The 21,347-nt window shown below is 35.9% G+C and overlaps 3 protein-coding genes across 5 annotated transcripts; 1 reads left to right on the plus strand and 2 right to left on the minus strand.

The window, feature by feature from the left end:
- Positions 1–5,220: 5,220 nt before the first annotated feature.
- LOC108479343 (UDP-N-acetylglucosamine diphosphorylase 1) lies at positions 5,221–11,481 on the plus strand. Of its 2 annotated transcripts, XM_017781884.2 has the most exons (15): positions 5,221–5,825; positions 6,108–6,162; positions 6,266–6,417; positions 7,048–7,087; positions 7,601–7,693; positions 7,775–7,878; positions 7,960–8,034; positions 8,551–8,590; positions 8,705–8,787; positions 8,868–8,945; positions 9,369–9,512; positions 10,053–10,120; positions 10,608–10,722; positions 10,876–11,032; positions 11,122–11,481. In XM_017781884.2, the coding sequence occupies exons 1-15, from the start codon at positions 5,622–5,624 to the stop codon at positions 11,217–11,219; spliced, it is 1,506 nt and encodes a 501-aa protein (XP_017637373.1). In that variant the 5' UTR covers positions 5,221–5,621; the 3' UTR covers positions 11,220–11,481. The 2 variants fall into 2 exon arrangements, with proteins under 2 accessions (XP_017637373.1, XP_052879277.1); XM_053023317.1 differs by lacking the exons at positions 5,221–5,825; positions 7,048–7,087 and having other exon boundaries at positions 6,114–6,162.
- LOC108479344 (urease accessory protein D) lies at positions 11,207–13,783 on the minus strand. 2 transcript variants are annotated; one of them, XM_017781885.2, is made up of 8 exons: positions 13,628–13,783; positions 13,472–13,537; positions 13,308–13,382; positions 13,163–13,207; positions 12,751–12,984; positions 12,508–12,590; positions 12,259–12,427; positions 11,207–11,860 (listed from the first exon to the last, which is right to left on the minus strand). In XM_017781885.2, exons 1-8 carry the CDS (start codon positions 13,730–13,732, stop codon positions 11,747–11,749), a joined length of 891 nt encoding a protein of 296 aa, XP_017637374.1. In that variant the 5' UTR covers positions 13,733–13,783; the 3' UTR covers positions 11,207–11,746. The 2 variants fall into 2 exon arrangements, with proteins under 2 accessions (XP_017637374.1, XP_017637375.1); XM_017781886.2 differs by having other exon boundaries at positions 13,462–13,537; positions 13,628–13,764.
- A 376-nt stretch (positions 13,784–14,159) lies between these two features.
- LOC108476753 (uncharacterized) lies at positions 14,160–18,664 on the minus strand. Its single transcript, XM_017779058.2, has 11 exons — positions 18,304–18,664; positions 18,101–18,176; positions 17,674–17,770; positions 17,244–17,346; positions 17,009–17,142; positions 16,450–16,627; positions 16,031–16,185; positions 15,550–15,759; positions 15,055–15,402; positions 14,739–14,865; positions 14,160–14,549 (listed from the first exon to the last, which is right to left on the minus strand). Exons 1-11 carry the CDS (start codon positions 18,542–18,544, stop codon positions 14,398–14,400), a joined length of 1,821 nt encoding a protein of 606 aa, XP_017634547.1. The 5' UTR covers positions 18,545–18,664; the 3' UTR covers positions 14,160–14,397.
- Between the last annotated feature and the right edge of the window lie 2,683 nt (positions 18,665–21,347).

Here is a 21,347-nt window from a genome sequence, read left to right on the forward strand (position 1 = left end):
CAATTAGAAAGATTAATTATTCCAACCATGCCTATTGAAGATAATGAAGAGGGTTCATTGTTTGGGGATCAAGTTGCAAAAGACATTTCTCCCACTAGAGGGGTCCCTACGAAGCCCATTGGTCAGCTTGGTGCAAGGGAAGATTAAAATCTACATTTTTTTTCTTGTGCTTCATTTCTTTTCTTCTTTTTTTTTTTTTTGATCTCGTCAATCCTTGAACCAATGTTTTTTCTTTTTATTAATGCAATCATTTCTTTACCTTTGTTATTATCTTACTTGTAATTACATCCTTTACCTTACAAAACTGCCTACACATACTTGAGAGATTCCGCTAGGCTCGGCACATTATACATACATGATTTTTTTCGTTTTCATGGTCTAAGAATTGGCTAAACCGAGCTTTGGTACCAAACTTGTAATGATCTTGACCCAATCTGATTCGCCAGATTCAGATCTTGGGTGTTACACCTCTAATTACAGACTTACTCACAAACATAACATACAAAATTTCAAAATTTACATCTTATTTAAGAATTCTGTTCTAACTGACTTACAACTGGAAGTATCATAGATAATTACAACCATCGTACAAGATTAAAAATAGCGAGGACTTACAAGTGAATATCATATCTTAATTATAATGTTTTTTTTTGTTTTATTATTTAGTGATAATACTGACTACAATTTTGCTGCCAACGTGTTCTGTATGCATAATAGTTTGCCCCACCACCTCTAGCGTAGCCTTGGCATCATCTCTCCTGGTATACCCAATCAGCCTATCTATAACATAATGCACATAGGCAAGTTCATGAGAACTTAGTGAGTTAAACTCCCTTTTTACCTGTGTTGTCTCAATACAATGCATTCTAGAAATTTCATTATCATTTCATTGTTTTTCGTTCTTCAACTTGACTTTGGCGAGTACCTTCTTCTTCATGACATAGACACCATACCTTACCTTGTGACCATGCCTAACCCTTAGTATCTCTAATACATCACTAACATTCTTCACTTAGCTTGTTCGTGATTCCTTAACTGTTTCCATTCTGGAAGTTATTCTTTTAGTCTATTTGGTTCATACTATGAATTCACCACATTCCCTAGCGCATTTCATTTTCTCTATACATATCTTAAGACTATGTACAATGCACCATAACATTTCTAAAAAAACTATTTCTCTCAGTGTTCGCCATACGCACTTTTTCTTCAGAGTTCGCCATATGTACTATTCCTTCAAAGTTTGTCATATTTACCATTCTTCTCCTTCAGGCTCTCTACAAAAGTGTTCTATTCAGATGATAGCCTCTAGGATTTTCCTTTAGAATGTGCTATGAAGGAGTTCCTTTCCATAGATCGCCACAAAGGTTTCCATTTCATAGATTACTACAAAAGCTTCCATTTTTCTGGTGTGTTCACGATAGGGATTCTCCTAGACTCACATTACATGAGGTTACGCAGAAAACTCCATTAGGTAATAATCTTCCTTCAGTTCTTTCCATATGATGCCATAACCCACCAATTATGATCTTATACGATATGGTATTTCGATATGATGTCATAGCCCACCAGATATGGTCTTTACACGATATGGTGCCATGGAATTTTCCTTTCAGAGGATCGTGTTTAAAGTCCCGACGAACTCTTTTAGATGACTCTAATGTAGTGAACAGACTCAAACTCACTTGACAAACTTTCATGCATTATTTTCTTTTGATTCATCTCATACATTCCATAATTGTTCATGTAACCTTGTTTTATTATCAGAACATCCATCACATGCTCAACTCATCAGGTACTATACAGAGACTTGTTTATTGACCATACTACAACATCACCTTTCTAACATACTTTCCTAACTTCATAATCATAGTGTGACTACTTTCTATAAAAGCATATTGAATAATACTATGCATGTAAGAGTCGACTTAAGGACTCACCTGATATCCACGAACCACAGCTTGACCTCTAGATCCCAAATATCTAGTACGAAAACTTAGGAATCACTGCTTATAAGACATATGGATGCCATTAAAACTTATTTATATAACTTCTATTATTATTAAAAACCTTGTTATCTTTCATGCAAAGCCTTACTTTTTCATTTACTATTTACACTCATAAACAGACTTAATCAAAAGTCCACATGCAAATCCAGATTACTTACCCCTAAACATGAAGCAATCATCTGCATGAACTCAAATCCTTAATTTCAACTTAGCAGGAAAGATCCCGGATCAACTCCAAACCAAGACAAAAATGGTGTTTTCAGTTAGAAGGAAGAAGATAACACTCTCTTTCTTTTTCTAAAGCTCATATCAAGATATATCCAAAGAAAACTCATGTTTCCATAGTGGAAATTAACATGTGTCATCAACCTTTAAAACTACCCTCTTGGGGTTAACAGTTGTAAGGAAACTTATATAAGAGTCCATAATCTTTTCATGCCTTTAATTTACCCCATTGTTCATTTCTGACCATCTCGTTAGAATGTAACTTGCATAGTAACTAGGAAAACTTGGTGTACCTTACCTTTAGCTTTATCTTCATTACCTAAATAGCCCTTAATACTCTTACTATTCCCTTTAATTTCACACATTCACATCCTTCAAAGAACATTCCTTACCTTTTGCTCTATCATCAACTATACACCATAAGTATACGCCAAATGTGTCAATTGGGCAGATAATACTACACTACTTAGATTCCTTCGGGCTACTCACCTAATGTAGGACTCACAAATTTTAGGTGTTCCAGTAAGACCATGGCTGAAAGGCGATATGGCATTATGGTAAACAGGACTAAGACCATAGCTAAAAGACTCTATGGAATACTTTGATAGTCCACCGAGACAATAAACACAGGATAATATACTAGGACAGTAAACACGAGATAATCTGCAAGAATAATAAACACGGGATGATCCATCAGGACGGTAAACATGAAAAATCCTCCAGAAAGTTAGACATAGGGATCATAATCGAAAGATTCGTGATTCATAAAGGATGTCAAGGTGAATATGAAGTTCGCGGTTTGAAAGATATGATAAGTCACAAGAAGAAATGAGTTGGTGCGTCTAAAGAACATAAAACTCCAAAATAAAGAAGGGTGCTAAAGGTGTGTCTCAACCCCAAATGAGTGAAAAAGAAAAAGAAAACTCCTCAAGTAAGAAAGTAAATATGGTATATACATATACTAGTCCGTTAGGAAAGTTTTAGATTATACACGATTTAAGTAGGCATGAATTAGTTTGCAGTAGGACGTAGTAATATATTGATAATTGATAAAAGTCAATCAAAGGGTTTATTAGGTTGATCAGGGTTTTGGGGGAAAGAACATATGCCTAAGGCCAGATGGCCAGCAAAATCCGTCGAAGAATAATGGAAAGTGGAGGTCAGATATAGCCATGAGGAATGACAAATATTTTATTGAGCTCCCATGGGTCAGAACTATATGTTCTAAAAAGTCTCCAAAGGAAATAGATTGACATAGCACAAGTTTTAGTGTTATTAGTGATCTCGAATAATATAAGGTAGAGGGGACATTAGAATGTGGGAAAGACTGCAAACGTCAAAACCACTTGGGTAGTCACCACGTCACCCGCTGGAGATATTAATTGCGAATATCAAGGAGTTAAAATTTTGAGCTAGATGCCTTACATTCCTTTTTAATTCTATATGTGGATTTCACTAAGTTTCCCCTAAACTTATAAGTTTTCTGCTTAAATGCAGGTTATTTAAATATCCAAAATCTCCATGGACTAAGCGAGACTTCTCTAGAAGTAAGGTGAATTTTGAAAACTTGCATGTATACAGAGATGCACTCATAGAGCCTCTGCCTTAGAGTTTTAGTTATCATTTTACTGTTTTTTTCTTCTTTTTTTTTTTTTGCTTTGGTCCAGTAAATTTGTAATTTGTTTATGAAAATGAAGCTTTAAAGTTTTATCACTAGTTAATATAAATGGACTAATATGTAATTTAATTTAGAAAAGAAATATTGCTAAGTCATTCGGGTTATTGTGGCATTCGATACTTGGACTTGATGAATAGGTGGGTAGAGGGTGTTACAATATGTCTCTTTAGGCAATTTAAAGGTTAGAGAAATGTACCATGTTGCTATTCCCGAGGCTAAGGGTTTGTTATTGTAGCCCCATTCCATCATCTATCTACTTTGACTTACAAAAAAATTTCATTTCCTTCCTTAAGACTTAGATTTTGTCTTCAAAGAAATTAGCGTGTTGTTGAGGATCCAACATCTGAGGTGGTATTGTGGATGAAAAGTTGGGTTTCTTTATCAATGGGGAAATGACTTAGCATTTTCCTCATGTTGTTCTTCTAGTAGTTTTTTGTTTACTCGTAATTCTTTGATAATTTTCTCGTTTAATTGATTTATTTCTTGTTTTTATTGTTAGATTTTCTATTGAGTCAAAAGTTTCTCTTCAAGAATTTTCATTTTCTCTTACCTTTTTGGTCAATTGTCGAGAACTAATGTTAAGGCTTTTGAGAGTTTTGTTCCTTAGGGATTAAGTAAGGGTAGGCTTGGGGGAGGTAGATATGGCTTCTATTTGGATAAGTGGTGTAGTACTTAGGTGTCAAGTAGTTTGGGTACATTGCGTAATAAAGATAGTATGGGTTATAATGTTTGTATAGGTCGAAGTGGTGGCTTGTATGAGCTTAAGGGTGTAGTTGTTGGTAGAGTGATTAAGGTTAGTCCTTGTTTGTTTGAGTTTGAGGTTGAGGATTCTACCTCTGGTCTTCTTCTTTTTTGGCAAGGTATTAGAGTTGGAATGAGTCATGTCGTCCACGCTTGTTGCACCAATTATTGATGATAGAAAGATAGAGGAGGTTGGAGAGGTAGTTCACTCGATAGGTTAAGAGCTACAAGAAATGTTCAGAGAGATGAAAGAGTTTAGTGTTACTGGGAGAGGAGAAGACATTGGTAAGTTAAATTATTGTCTTAGCTTCATTAACCTTAGAAGAGGTATTTAAGAAAAAACATTCATAGGCTATATGCCTTCTCCCTGTTGGTAGACTATAACTATGGCCACATAAAGTAGGTCCCTTTATTAGGCCGACAATGCAACTTGATGTGATATGGTTACAAATTATGTAAATGTGAAGTGAAAATGATTTTATCAAGTGAAGTGTACGGCTAACAAAGTAGTATTTTGGTAAGGTGTAATATTTGGCGGAATGGTCCCCTACTCGGACTATGTGTAACGAGTATATAAACATCAAAACATAAACATGTGTTTGAATTAAGTGATGTTATGGTTATTTGACAAGAGTGTAATTTCACGGTTCAATTTGAAGAAAAAGGGCAAAGAGTAAATTCGCGGTTCACCGACTTACGGTAAGTGGGATTGGAAAAAGAGGCATTGAAGGCATTAGCGTTTTCACAGGTGTCCACCTGTAGAAGTTGGTTAGTCAGAGATATTCTTGTCTTCATTTCCACTGTTCCTTTGCCCCTCTCTGTATGCCCATTTACATAAACCAAATTCCTTAGTCGCTTGAGCCATACTTCAAACCCAACCCAACCCAACTAAATACCACAAAACCAGAGATCTAATCTACCATTACAAAAACAATTAACCTTTGTCTGGTTCCCAAAGAGACAAATTAAGAATGAGGGAACCAACGATGGTGGTTGGCGCAGACAGCAATGCTGCTGCTGCTGGCGGTGCTGATGGATCACCTCTCCCTCCACCGACGTCTTCACCGCCGCAAGCATTAGTCGAGAGGCTCAAGGACTACGGCCAGGAACACGTTTTCGCCCTTTGGGACGAGCTTTCTCCTGATGAACGCCTCCACCTCGTCAAGGATATCCAGGTCATTTCTTTCTAGATCTTTTATCATCATCACAATTCGATATTTGCTTTCAAACATTCTAAAACATCTTCTTTTTTTTCATTTTTGGTCTCTTAAAAAGATACAACTTTTGTTCCTTCCTCTCAAGTTTTAACTAGTATGCCTTTCTTCCACTCCAAGCATTCAATTTCGCTTCTAAATCCTGTAACTTTTGGTTTTAATTCTTCAATTCCAAGCAAATTCAGCTTCGTGAGTCAATTTTAGTTCTTAATTAATAATTCAACTTCGGTCTCCATACTTCAGAGTTTGGATCTTTCGAGAATAGATCGGATCATTCGCTGCTCTCTTCGATCTCAAGGTGCGTCTATACGTAATATAAATCCTTCGATTGCTCTCGTTTTTAGTCCACTCTGTTTGAGTTATATTTTTAATATGATTCTGTTTCTTGGTGGGGCTTTTAGGACTGCCGGTGGCAGCAATAGAGCCAGTTCCCGAGAGTTGCGTGTCCTCTGTAGAGGAGAGAACGATGGAGGAAAGGGAAAGGTGGTGGAAAATGGGATTGAAGGCTATATCGGAAGGCAAATTGGCTGTTTTGCTTCTATCCGGTGGCCAGGTATCATCATCTATCTCCATTTTTTTTTTTATTAATCTCTTTTATAATCCAGATTCAGAGATTTATTACATACAATAGTTAATGATATGAGTTTTCATTTTGCTTCTTCTTGATCTAATATATTTTATGCCTCACCTAGAAAGATTTAATGATGCTGTTATCACCGGTTCTTGGCCGAGGAGTCATGTCTTTCCATAATTTTGGAATGATGTTACTTTTGAATGGTTCCCTCATTACGTATTAGACATTCTTTTTTTCTGATAACCAATATGCACATTTATTAATGTAAAAAGCTGGGCCCATGAACTCTTAAAGTGGATAATTGCTGTTTACTAAAGGTTGGTATGATGTTGCTTTATTGGATGTCTAGTAATGATAATTAGTGATAAAGTTAGGTTAACTTAGAAAGTGGATGCTTCAATATTTTCCTGCAAATAATAATTGTTTAGTTAAAAAGATGCTTTACTAAATTCTATACTCTTTCATTGCTGAAAAAGGGATCTAAATCTGCTTTATAAATTAGCCAAATTATCCAAATAAATAAATAAGATACCCTGTCAAGTAACCCTGTATTATTTCCTTTTTTTTTTATCTTGTGTTTTATCTCCTTGTGATTGAAATGTGCTGTAGGGGACTCGGCTTGGAAGTTCAGATCCCAAGGGATGTTTCAGTGAGTAATTCTTACTCATTGCTGACATGGTTTTGAAAATCTTATGCTGCATTCAAGTTTCTTTTGATGATGCTTTTCACTAATTTTTGGTGTTGATCAGGACATGTTCAGGGAATGTCCTGTATGGAACTTAAGCATTTAACCTAGTTTAATGCTTTCCTTTCTCACTATTCTATGTGGCCAAACCCTCTGGATCTGAAATCATTGTTTAATTCTGAGACATTCCACAAAGTTAAATAAAATAGAGGATCATACGGTTCTTGAAAAGATTTAAGTCTAATGGTTAACACTATAATGTCCTGGCAATGTATGGAATAATCAGAAATATTTTGAAGGAAGCATTTTCATAATTACAAAGCAGTTGAGGAAGAAAAAAACAAATTTTCTTTTTGGTTCAAGAAGCTATGAATCTGTTAGATAATTAGTGATTATTCGAATAGCTTTAGTTGTTTCATGGTTATTGCTTAAATTTTATTTTTATAATTTTATTTTATTTTTGTATTTTGATTTTAGATATTGGACTTCCTTCTGGGAAGTCACTTTTTCAACTGCAAGCTGAGCGGATTTTGTGTGTTCAAAGATTAGCCGCACAAGCTAAAAATGAGGGTAAACATATTCTCCATCTGCTCTGCATGATTCCGTTTTGCTTGTATGTTATCCTGTTAATTTGATATTTGTGGATTGCAGGCTCAGTGACTATACACTGGTATGTAATGACTAGCCCATTTACTGATGATGCAACACGTAAATTCTTTGAGAGTCATAAATACTTTGGTCTTGAAGCAGAACAAGTAAGATGGTTTCTGATTCTCTGATTTCGTTATGGTTTATCTTTAGTTAATTTTGCTGACTTCAGTCTGGTTGTATTTCAGGTTACCTTTTTCCAGCAAGGCACCCAACCTTGCATTTCAAAGGATGGTAGATATATCATGGAGACTCCATTCAAGGTGTGGTTTCTTTTCTGAATGAGCTTGAATTTAGAGTGACATTTTCTTTTGGTTGAATAAAATAAAGTTCAAGTTTTAATTAACAATCTCCTCTGTACATATAGTTATATTTGTCCTAGAAGTTTCAGAGCATTTTAGGAGGTGTCAAAGTTCTTAAACAGCTCTACTTGCTATATAGTGATTTGCATCAGATATTAATGAATACTATCATAACATCACAACTTCAATTTTGGGTTGAGAATCTTGCAAATGAATGCTGATTGTTGAAAGGCCAAGTAAAATTACCTGTCTGTAAGTTTTAGGAGGAAAAGAGTTACTACTATTCTGTTGTGTCATGTGTGATTTAACAGCAGTATTCCAGCTACACTATTCTCCTAGAAGTATCCCTTTAATATTAATACTTAATGGTTTTTCTTTTGGCTGATTTGATATTATTTTATTTCACAATTTGCTTCTTGCTCCAAGTAGAAAACTTTTTCAACTTTGGTGGTTATATGAGTTCTTTATTTAAGCCAGGTAGCAAAGTCTCCAGATGGGAATGGAGGAGTATATACAGGTATTTTAGAACTAGAGCGGATATAGGTTGTGTTTGCTGTTCAACTAACCTGTGAAGTTACCTGATTTCTTTCATTGTATGAATATTTAATTGGATTCCAAATTTCTTTTTCAGCTCTGAAATCTTCAAGATTGTTAGAGGATATGGCTGCGAGAGGGATTAAATATGTGGATTGCTATGGTGTTGATAATGCATTGGTGAGTCTTCTTGTCTTTATTTTTTGGTTAAAATTTCCCTGATGTTCCCTTTTTAGAGAGCCAGTGAGTCTTGACTGCAGGTTCGTGTAGCTGATCCAACTTTCTTGGGATATTTCATTGATAAAGGTGTAGCTGCTGCTGCTAAAGTTGTGAAAAAGGTAGTTAATGTTCTCAGTTTTCAAGTATATCTGATTTCTGGTTGAATATGCTTTCTTGCTAGTTAATTATGAGCTTGCTATTGATGTTGAAAATCCCATTTATCTCTGCTTTGTTTTTTTTTTTTTTTAACATATTTTGGAATGGTATGCCTTCCATTTGTTTATTCTTTTGTAGCATGTGTTACATTTGCCCTGCTGCTATATCTCAGTCACTCCTCATGTCATGCAAAGTGCTAACAAGCTAATTCTTCCTTGAATTTTACTGCACCTCGTTTATCTGTACTTGAAGAATGCCTATTACATGACGGCATGTTAAGGCTTGATACTTTTTGTGTCAACTTGTGGACCTTGATAATATTATAGACTTTAAGCTTTTCATGTTTTTTTTATAATATCTTAATCTCTTCTATAATTTGGTTACAGGCCTATCCCCAGGAAAAGGTTGGTGTTTTTGTAAGGCGTGGTAAAGGCGGGCCACTTACTGTGGTTGAATACAGTGAATTAGATTCATCACTGGCTTCTGCAGTTAACCAGCAAACTGGACGCCTTCGTTTTTGCTGGAGTAATGTATGGTTTTTTTCATCTATTCTGATTAAATGTTGCTTTCTTCTTACAAAATATAGTGCTTTCTGGACTCAATATGCTGCATCTTCAGGCTTCTTGGAGGCTTTTATATGTGAGAATGTATCAATGTTAGGTTGTAGGCTTAGGTGAGAGTTGAAGTTGGTACCTATAGGAGTGCGTAAAATTGTTGAAACTATTTCAAGAAACAAAGAATTTTGAAGGTTATGGAAACTGTTTGCTGCTTGTAAATTCATGTTACTTGGCTGTGCAATTCCTGGGTCATAGACTTGAATGATTTTGTTTACAGTTTAGATGTTGGTTTTATAGAAAATTGACAATGATTGCTAACCTGGTAAATGCTCGAGAATATTCAAATTCTAAAATCAATTATGTTTTTTTTTTTTTAATGGCATTTTATTATTTTGGATTTGTCATGTTATCAAATAAGTGTGACACTTTTGATACCTAGAATATGTTTGCAGTAACCAGTGAAGATAAATACTTGCACTTATATATCTTATGCCAATGCTTTATGCTTTCCAGGTGTGCTTGCACATGTTTACTTTGGATTTCCTAAGCCAAGTGGCAGATGGCCTTGAGAAAGACGGCATGTTAGTGATGCTATTCCTTCCCTTTGAGATGCATCTTTTGATCTGTTATGCCTTGTACTTGATCAATGTTATGTCAATTAGTGCTGTTACCGACATTATCATAATCTATTTGTAAGATGCAAAACCCATGTATTGCACGATTGATGCATTCTCCCCCTCCCTCTCTCTGACGTGCATGCACATGCACACACTCACTTGGAACTGGAAACAAACATGACCAATGAGGGTTGTCTGTTTCTTCCGCAGTTTCTTTTCAAGCTGACAATTCTTTTGATCCCAGAGATTTTCCCCGACATCCTTGAGAAATGGATGCATAAAGTAGTACAATTTAACTGAGCTATCTTTCTTCCTTCAAGAGTATAGTATCTGAAATAAATCTTATATTTCTTGGTACCTCTATAAATTGGATGGGCCATCGCTGGTTCATAACTTCCCACTAAACCGTTTTAAAGGATGTTAATCTTATTTATACATATCTTGGCTGCAGTTACCATCTGGCGGAGAAAAAGGTTCCTTCTATCCATGGGTATACAATGGGTTTGAAACTAGAGCAGTTCGTCTTTGATGCATTTCCATATGCTACTTCAACTGCTTTGTTTGAGGTGATCACTTCTCCCTTCTATTTTTTGCTCCAACTGACTATTATTGGTTCCCCCCCCCCCCCCCTCTTCTGATTCTCTTTTTTTCACTGTTTATTGGACATGTAACAAGGGATTAATTCTCTCATGTAATTCCTTGTGTTATAAAATATGCAGGTATTACGAGAGGAAGAGTTTGCACCAGTGAAAAATGCCAACGGTTCAAATTATGACACTCCAGACAGTGCAAGGTTGCTTGTTCTGCGGCTACACACACGTTGGGTAGTAGCTGCTGGTGGCTTCTTAACACATTCAGTGCCATTATATGCAACTGGTAATTTTCATGATCGAATAGCATCAATATTGTTTGTCTTTTTTGGGATCCTGGTGTATCATATGCTTTGACGTCTTATATGAACCCAGGTGTGGAGGTATCACCACTTTGTTCGTACACTGGAGAAAACTTGGAGTCCATATGCCGTGGAAGAACATTTCATGCACCCTGTGAAATCGCATTTTAGTTCAACTTTGTAACGTAGCCACACATTCTAGATGATTTGTGCAGTGTATTTGGGTTGATGATGTAAGATCCATTGTACGGCATGGATGTAATTAGATGGAGTGGATGAAGAGTGGGTGAAAAATGCAAAATGTAGGAATTAAAGATTTTTGCAATAATGTTGACGCTTGTGACTGTTATATTGTTGTATTCATATATCATTGTCGAGTCATGGAATTTGAGGTTTATGGTGCATTAATTCATTCGTGAGTGGGATTGCCATACTTGTATTATTTAAGCTTGAATTAGTTATTAAGAAAATGACATTTTCCATGCGCATGATGCTGCTTGTATGAACAATTATTAACTAATTTCAGCAACTTAGAAAGATAAAACAAGTGAATGAAAGAACCAATTATAACTTCCTTTTAAGGGTGGGAATGTTCAAAGATCAAATCCGAACCTGATGCCACCGGAAGTCTTTTGTCCAAAGACAACAAGCTAAGTTATTGAAATCAGATAACAAAAAAAGAAAATGACAGTGGGTGTTCAAGAATAGGGTGAGACACCAAGAAGGGGCTCCATCCCAGCCAATTGATGGTGCAGGAATCTATAAACTGCCTCAGTTGTTGTAGAAGCTACACGAACAACCACACCCATTCCCTGCAAAACATTTATTCACAAGATTTAACATTTTGAGTGATAAACATCTCACGGAACTACACCAACACCAACATCAAAGCCAAACCGATCTTTACTGCTTGTATCGCAACACTATTCCTACCATCAAATTTGTTTATGCACAATTAAGATCGTTTGAAGCTACAGGGTAAACAATCTGACAAATACTAAGACGAGATTGAAGAAATATTTTTTCAACTACTTGAATATGAAGATGCAGTCAGAACAGACCAGTGACCGGGAAAAGATGACCAGTACTAATATTTGATAGATGGAGAGAAAGATGAGGGAAATGAAGATCGGAGATTATAAATCAAGCAAACATGAATTCAATACAATAACAGAGCTGATTTTGTGTCAGCTACATCTGATGAAAATACCTTAGGACCAAAGGCACTGCAGGAAGCAATAAATGCTGGCCTGACCAAACAATTATCCGAATTTGTTTTAGCACAGCACCCCAACCTAGTGGAAGGAATCTGTAATTGCTGAGACATTAACCTCTTCACATTTTCTTGAACTTGGTCCTGAACATGCTTCAACTTTGGGCTACAAATAAGTTTCTGATTCAGCATAAATGAATTCAATACATGTACAATGGTAAAGTAATGGAAAACTTAAGTATTTACCCATAGATTAAGACCATTGCGATGACTTGGTACTCGTGCATGCTTTCTGCTATATCCACCGGGCTAGATTGTTCTAGCAAGACCTATGATTTCATAAAAGAACAATGCGAAAAGGAGGAAGCAAATAAAAGAAAAAAAGAGAGATTAACACATTACGAGAACATCAGAGGCCACCATTTCTTTCATGCATCATGATCATAAACAGATTAGCATTACAACTAGAGGTGATAATGAGAATATTACGGTGTCAAGAAAGACAGGTTGATTGCCTTCGGCAAATATGCAGTTGCTGCTCCGATAAAGTTCAAAATCCCATTTCTCCCCACTCTCATGACGGCCGCTTGTAAACCAATCTACAATGATCAAACTTGAGTCGGACACCACTCTGAAGACCTGTTTCTGAGAATATCTTGCTGTGGAAAAACATGTTACTGGATCCGGAATGACTACAAATAGAGCACCACTACCAATTCTTGCCTACTGCATAGCAAAGCAAAACTTAGCCATTTCCACCGCAACCATTTATCTAAACACAGTCAAAATGTAGAACCTTTTTTTATAAAAGGTCTCACCCAAGATAAGATGTTAGCGTAAATTAGTGGTTATGCATCAGTCTGCATTAGCATGTGGGTCATAACTAAGGAAGGATAGTTACCTCCAAGACTTGTTCAGAACACTTGGATCCCAAAGATTTGTAGACCTAATACCACAACACAGGTGGAACCATGTTAAGAAACCAATGCGGTAAAAACCCAATTTGTAGTGCACCAATATGTGATCTCATCAGATAAAGATCAGACCTTTGTAGAGGATTGGGTAGTAAGAACAGCAGTGCAGCCATCTCCAATTGTAAATTCAACTGAAATAGAATCCCCCTGACAAAGACAACGATACACAAATTCACAACCCCCCGAAAACACAAAGAAATGATAGAAAGATTGATGTCTGAGTTACGAGAGAATACGGAGACAATGCCACCGCCATAGGTGAGGCTGTAAATCCAGACAGCATCGGTAATGGAAGAACCAACCTGAGGAATCAACCAATCATCAGCTTCAGTTGAAGAGAATAAACAAAAAGACTTGTTAGTTATCTGTTGTAATATAAGAAGAGAGAAAACCTTTCTTGGGATAATGAATTTAAGTGGATACTTTGAGAAGCTTCTTATCACTGTTGACTTTCCTCTCACCTTCTCCACTACAACCTTTCCCTTCTCCATTTCCATTTTCTACTTCCATATTTCCCAACCCCGTAACAAAGGAACACTCTATTACAAATACTCATTGGGCTTTGTTAGAGGGCAGGCTGCTCTGTGTGGAACACTCTAACCCAAGTTCTATGGAGGGTTTTAAAGTTAAAAGCCCAAACTCAAAAAAGCTCTGTCAAGTGCTCGGTACAAAAGATCCTTGCTTTAGATTTACGTCTACTTGAGGTATTCATCTTCAGATGGTTTTGACTAATTTTATCACTCTTGAGAAGTGGGTGCTAGTTCAATTTGGAAATTGTGTTGTGGAAAACTGAATTAAAGTAAACCTATAGTGATTTCTCTTCGACTGAAAGAATCATTTGATTTGATGAACGGATGCAGGACCAAGAATATGCAGTTGGCCGTGTTGGTTTTTTCTTATGCCAGTGATCCATTGAGGACAATCTATATTAAGATCTCTTATTTCTATTATTTTGGCAAGCTCAGAAGAGCAAAAAATATGCACTGCAAAACTGCAGGGTTCATCTTCTAAAATTTAAATACAAACACAAACGTTTCTTATTTGTGAAGATTACAGCCATACAAATTGCACGACATTGCGGCAGCATTCGCTTGCATCCTCCCGCAACTACTCTTCCCCTTAGAGCACAAGTTGAACCCATGAAGGCAAAAATGAAATTGCATCAATGCCTAAAGTGTCTCACTTTTGTGAAAAGCAATGAAACTCCATACTTGTTACAACAGTCCACAGCATCCCCATCTCTAATGCTCCCACCAGGCTCTGCAATCACTCCAATACCACTTTCACAAGCTTCTTCCACTGCATCTTTCCAAGCTATTAATAGAAAAACACATATTTGTTAGGTAACAGGTCATATGAACAAAAGAATCATTACTAGATTGAATGCCTGCATACAGGTCCATTACTTGAGACGTTTTCAGTATTTATTTGCATGTCTGTGTGCCTATGAAATTGGATCTTAAAAACAATAAGGAGCACAAAACTTTTCAAGGTAGTAATTACCAAATGGAAAGAATGCATCACTAGCCAAAGCAGCTCCCTTGACCTCATCTCCTGCTTTCCTCAAAGGTATTCTCAAGCTCTCCAGACGGTTTGGCTGCCCACTTCCCATACCCAACATACGGTTGTCCTGATGAGCGAATGTCAAAGGGTCATCAAATCTCATCATACTAAGCTTTTCTTTTCATGGCTGTTTTATCCAAACATGTTTTTTGGAAGAGGAAGGGTACATATTTATCATAAGGATCTCCAGGCCAACAAGATTACTAAGCACCATTTTAATCAGTACTGAATTTCCTAACAAAATGAAAGTTCAAACCTTTGCTATTACAATAGCATTGCTTTTGACATGCTTGACACACAGCCATGCAAATTCTGCATCACGAAGCTCATTATCTTGTGGCTTCTTCTCAGATACCACATTGAACTGGATATCTTGGGGGGTCAAGTCATCTGAATCCTGGGCTAACCACCCACCACCAACCTGTCGTAAGGAGAGCTTCCCTTTCTCATTCTTCTTTGCTTCAAGGATCCTCAATGTTTTTGATTTTCCACGGAGGATCTCAAGTCCCTTCTCTGTATACTTGGGAGCCACCACAATCTCATAAAACATTCGAGTTTCACCATCCGTTGGGCTTCTGAACTCTCGGATTTCCTTAGCAAGAGCCTAAAAGCCAAAAGTGAGCAACCCAAACCTCTAAAAGGATACTCTTATTCTGATGTTGAAGGTCACATACAGATAAGATGATATTCAATGTGCGATACAAAGCCAACACAGTTGCATATAAGGATAGCAAGAAGCTAATTAACTTACATCATCTACTTCTATGTTGAAGGCTACAATTCCTCCAAATGCACTCACTGGATCGGCTTTCACAGCAAGCCTGTAAGCCTCAAGGATGTCATCGCCAGAAGCTACGCCACATGGATTTGTGTGCTTTACAATCACACATGTAGGGTTCCTAAACTCAAAGACACAATTCCAAGCAGCATCGGCATCTAAATAGTTATTATATGACATTTCCTGCACCAAGATATATAACTAAGGATATGCCATGGAATAACATGGCTGAAAACTAAATTAGTCAAGAAATAGAATCACAGTTTTCCAATTTGTTAAGGATTTTATCTCCTCAACTACCATAGTAAAAAGGAACAGCAACAAAAACTAGACACTTCGAAATTGGTAACAGTAAAAATTCTATCTCCATTTGCATGATAGAAATTAATTGGAAAAGAAGGATGAAGTGAATGACAAAGCCTCATATCCCATAACGATGAACTAAATTAATCACCTTTCCATGGTGTTGAATAGCAGTTGCAATACCACCAGCATTGACCTCAGACAGACTCTTGTCAACATAAAATGCAGCCTTCTGATGAGGATTTTCACCATAACGAAGTGAACTTTTGAGGGATAATGGCACTGTCAACTTGGGAGGGATTTTATCTTCCAATAGATAGAAGAATTTTGTCAATCTAAATTTGTAACAATTATAGGTAGCACTTGATAATCATATTTAAAGAGTTAGTTGCATTGATTTGTTAAAAGAAGAAAAGAAAAGAATTTTCCTTTTATGTAATAGAATATTTTGTTAGGCGTGGCCTCAGCTTATGGGATGGGAAGTATCTTTCTTTTCTTCCAAACATCATCAAATGACTAGAGACCATTTCAACTACAATGATCAGATTTAGCTAACACATAAGAGCATACCTCCCCCAGTCTGTTTCCAGAGCCACTCTGAAACTGCAGAATCATAAGAAGCAACATGCTCAAAAGCTTTCCAAGCAAGCTTTCTCCGGAACTGTTGATCATCCTGACTGCCTTTAAGGAATTCAAGGAGTGCAGGATAGTCTTGTGAGTCAACAACAACCAAGACATCCTTGTGATTCTGTTTAAACAAATGTGTCATTTTGCAATAGAAAATGATTAAAACAAAGAATGGCCCATTCAACTTGTATGTTTATGTTAAGGAATGATTGATTCCTCCACCTCTAGCACTGCACTTATGGATCAGATGAGCAGGAAGCTAATACTGACTCAAGACTATAACCAAACCTAATTTTGTAGCCCCCAAAATCAAAAAGTTGAAATGCCCTTCATTACCAATGTGGTTCAATTACCTATTTGGCTTTTTTTTCTAAACATGCTCACACATAAGACTATCTATTGGAACATGAAGCTACACAAAGATGATTCCAGATAATACACAACCTATGCCAATTAATACACCAGTCAAACAGGATTTCACCACTAACTCATTAACAAGTACCTTTGCAGCAGCTCTAATCATTGCAGGGCCACCAATGTCAATATTCTCGATTCCATCGTCAAAGGCAATTCCTCCCGTAGAAGTAACTTTATCATAAAAGGGGTATAAGTTCACAACCACCACATCAAATGTACCTGAATAGAAACGATTTTAGCTAAAAGACAAAAAAGAAACGGAAAGTCTGATAAAATACTTGGAAAAAAAAGCCCTATGGCATAAAGAAGTAAGAACTCACCAATACCATGCTCATTCAGAACTTCCATATGATGCTTTTGGTCTCTTCTAGCAAGAATACCACCATGTATGTTGGGATGTAGTGTTTTCACACGACCATCAAGCTATAAAAGACACTTCAGTCAATCTCCAAACTCAAAGAACTTTAAAGCTGAAATTAACATTTAAGAGAAGACATAATAGAGAAGATAATAAGTAGGCTTTGACTTCAATGTCAAGTCTTATGCATCTCATTTTCCTATTAAAAATTATACGTGGTCAAGCTCAAGTTGCAAAAAAGCTTCATAAATTATCAGTAGGGATGTCATTATCACTCTAGCTGATTGGTTTTATCCCCTTAAACAGTCCTAAATGCCTTAAAAAGGCCACGGTATATTAATTAAAAAGAAAAGATTTAAGCAGGATAGGACAGAACAGAATAAGAAGGCTACCATTTCGGGGAAACAAGTAAGCTGCTCCACTTTGGTCACGGAGACACCAGCATTTTCCAAGGCAGATGCAGTTCCTCCAGTAGAAACAATTGTGTACCTATAGTTTCCAAAGAAGCAAGTTCAAAACAAATAGGCTTCAAAACTGCTTCCTTACATTACATTTTACACAGTTACTGATAACATAGACCCTACCAACTCCAAAGGAAAAAAATTTCACAGGATTGAATACATATATGATGCCATATTTATGTCAGTTTGTTCACTTATTATTCCTCATTTCCTTACTCTTCAATACTCGATGTTAAATGTTATTTTATTCTTTTTTTGTTTCTAAAGAAGAACAAAGAATAAACAACAAAGGTCCAGAGTAAAAGACGGAAAAAGAATTATGAAAATATCCAAAGAAAAAAGGGTGTCATTTATTTACCCCAATTCTTGAAGACCATTGCCAAGCAAGGTCAGGTTCTTCTTGTCTGACAAAGATATTAGTGCTTGCTTATTGCCTGACAGAGAACGGAAAAGCCATCAAAGGAATCTTTTTGGTTTGTTTTTCCAGGAAAAAAGAGAAAGGGGAGAACATGGTCAACAAAATGTGAGAGTAGGGAGAAAAAAGGGAGGAAAGAAGAATACCAGGAGCAGAGGATTGAGGGTGGTAATTAGAAGCATGTAGGGTTTGAGAGTGAGACATGGCCTTGGTGGAAACATTCGAGAAGGAGCGTAGCGAGAGGAAATGAAACCGAGCGCGGAGAATAGGGTGATGAGAAGAAGAGAGAGAGTCGAAAGTAGTAGTTTGAAAGGCGCGGAGTATGCTGTTGGCGGTGTGGGCAGTTGTAGGTATGGTGGCGGCAGAAGACGCAGCTGTCCCCAACATATCTTTGTTCCTTTGTCTCTCTGCTTAGCACTTGATACTGATAGTGTCTAAGAAACTGCTAATATTTTTAACTCTGTTTATATCTCGCCTCTATTTCACAACTTGTTACTTTACCACTTGCACGGTTAGGGTAAAATATATTACCGAAAACTCTTTTGGTTTAATTTATTTATATTTATTTATTAATGTATTTTTGTTTTATTCACTCAATTTAAAATTTTTTATTTTAGTAAAAAATTTAGTTACTAATGTTATTAAAATTTAATATTTTAATCACGCCTAATGTTTATAAGTTCTATTGATTTTATCTTAAATTTAAAAACTTAACAAATTTAACCTTCAACTTTACACCTTGTCATTTTTGTCTTGATTCTTAAAAATAAAAATTAGAACTTTTAAAAATAAAAAATATTTAGAAGTTCTTTTTTGATAAAATGCATAAGATTTTATAAAATGCATATAAAATTATAAATAAATATATATTTTCTTATTTTCAAACATACAATTTATTTATTAAAATAATAATTTTATAAATAAAACAATAATCTTATATAAAACAATTTAAGCGAGATTCAAATACCTTAGCAACTCTTGGGACTAGAACTCCTCTTATTCCACATTTTATTCTTTTCTCTTTCCTCACTCTCTAAGCAATTAATCTCTTCTGCTAACTTGATCTCATTCGACCAAAATCGTTTAGTCATAGGCCCTCAACCCACATATACAGATTGGGCCCCAACGACCCTTTGTAAATCTCTTAGCAACTATTGGAACACAACATCATCCCCAGTTTCTTGATTACCGCCACAAAAAATAAGCGTCTTCACAATTTCGCTAATTTCTAGATTGGGCATACTGCCCTGAAAAGAGGACTTGGCACGAGCCACTAGGCTACGCTCACCACACCACCGCATACTATGACCACGAACACCACGAGCACTTATAATATTTATCTTCCATTCTGAAATCTAATATTTGGCTTAGGTTTTAAAAATCTTAAATCTAAAGTTTTATCAAAAGCACCTATCAGAATTTAGAGATTATTTATTGTACTATAGTCTCTAAAGGCAAACAATTGTACTAAAGTAGCAAATGTAAAAGTATCTAAAGTACAGCTAAAGTTCAAAGTTTCTTATTTAGATCGGGGTCGGAGTCTTGGTTTTACCTTTCAGAAATCAAAAGACCAAATTTACTAAAAATTTCTAAATAATGAAAAAAAAATTTGAAAACATTTTGAACCCAAAATGCATAGTCTGAGTTTTGCAACCTAACTTTAATACCACCAAATGTAACACCTCAAATCCGGCCTAGACATTATGACTAAATCTAGAGAAGTTACATTAACTTTTTTGACAAACTAATTTAAAATCTGGCTTAGAAATCGTGTGATTTGAAAATATTATTTACCACAAAACACTTACAAGTTTATTATGAAATCATACGTAGAATTTATCTATTTTACATAAAAACGCTTAATTTGATACTTAGAGTTATAATGGAAATTCTAGAGTAACAAATTCAGAAATCGTGAATTAGATTTGAGAAAACGTATATTTACTGATTGAGCATATTTTGAAACTTTCATTGTTATCTTACGTAAAACCTATTTCAAATTTGCAACAAAAAATTCATGTTTTATTTAATTTTAAAAACCACGCATTCCTTAATCTTAACAAGAAACATGCTGAAATCTTAAGCTAAATAACGAAATCCAAAACCAAGACCAAAATAAAATCTGAAATATACTTAAAGTAAAAAAGTCAAAAACGAGCTCTGGAAAACGTCGCCAAATCCTAAGTCTGATAATCACCTGAAACGTATTAAAACAAATGAGTGAGCTAGAAGCCCAGTGTTTGACTTAGCCTACATACAGAATTTTAACTTATAACATATGCGAATGCAAATATCAAAATAGAATTTTGCTTATAACGTACACATATGCAAATATCATATCAAAGTGTCATATTTCTAGAAACATATGTCATATTATAAGAAATCCTACCCTCATCTGCTACACACCCACTTCGTCCATCCAATCACATCGGGTCATGGTGGTATGTCACTCATAAAAGTGTAGCAGAGTTACAGACAGATATTTGCGGTTTAACCACTAGAATTGCAGTAATACTGCCGGAATACACTTCCTCCATCATATCAAAACCCACACTAATGCACATGCATAAACATAATAACACACGTACATATCACATGAATGGTATGGCATGCATATCTAAACATATTTTTACAAATCATAACATATCATATTGCTTATATAAAATTAATCCTACTTAACATGCTTATACTAACAGTTATTCTACATACAGATGCCATGCATTTTTTTTTCCTTTTACACGTAATTATGCTTTCAAAGTTATCAGAACATAGATTGTACATACGTTTTTCACTTACCTTAACCATATCACATACTAACATATATTAACAAATGTCACATTTTGAGTTTTATTTAAACGAAATGGACCTCACAAAAGGTTTAATTACGAATTTCAGAGTCAAACAGGCTCAGGTGAAAATTTTTATAAAATGGGCCTACACGTCTATATAACCCACAAGGCTTACTTGATCTGCTCGTGTGATCATACACGGCTGTGTGCCTTACACGGCCCACCCAATTTGCTCGTGTAATTACACATGTCCGTGTGCTCTACACGGCAGACCACACTCTCCTGTGGTGCAAACGACTATGTGACAAACATTAGTCTCGAAAACAAGCTCTATTTTTCCCAGATTTTTTCTAGTTATAAACAACGTTTCGAGTTAGAATCACACACTTGATGATATTCCT

This window comes from Gossypium arboreum, chromosome 12 (assembly GCF_025698485.1).
Source record: "Gossypium arboreum isolate Shixiya-1 chromosome 12, ASM2569848v2, whole genome shotgun sequence".
NCBI classification, from domain to species: Eukaryota; Viridiplantae; Streptophyta; class Magnoliopsida; order Malvales; family Malvaceae; genus Gossypium; species Gossypium arboreum.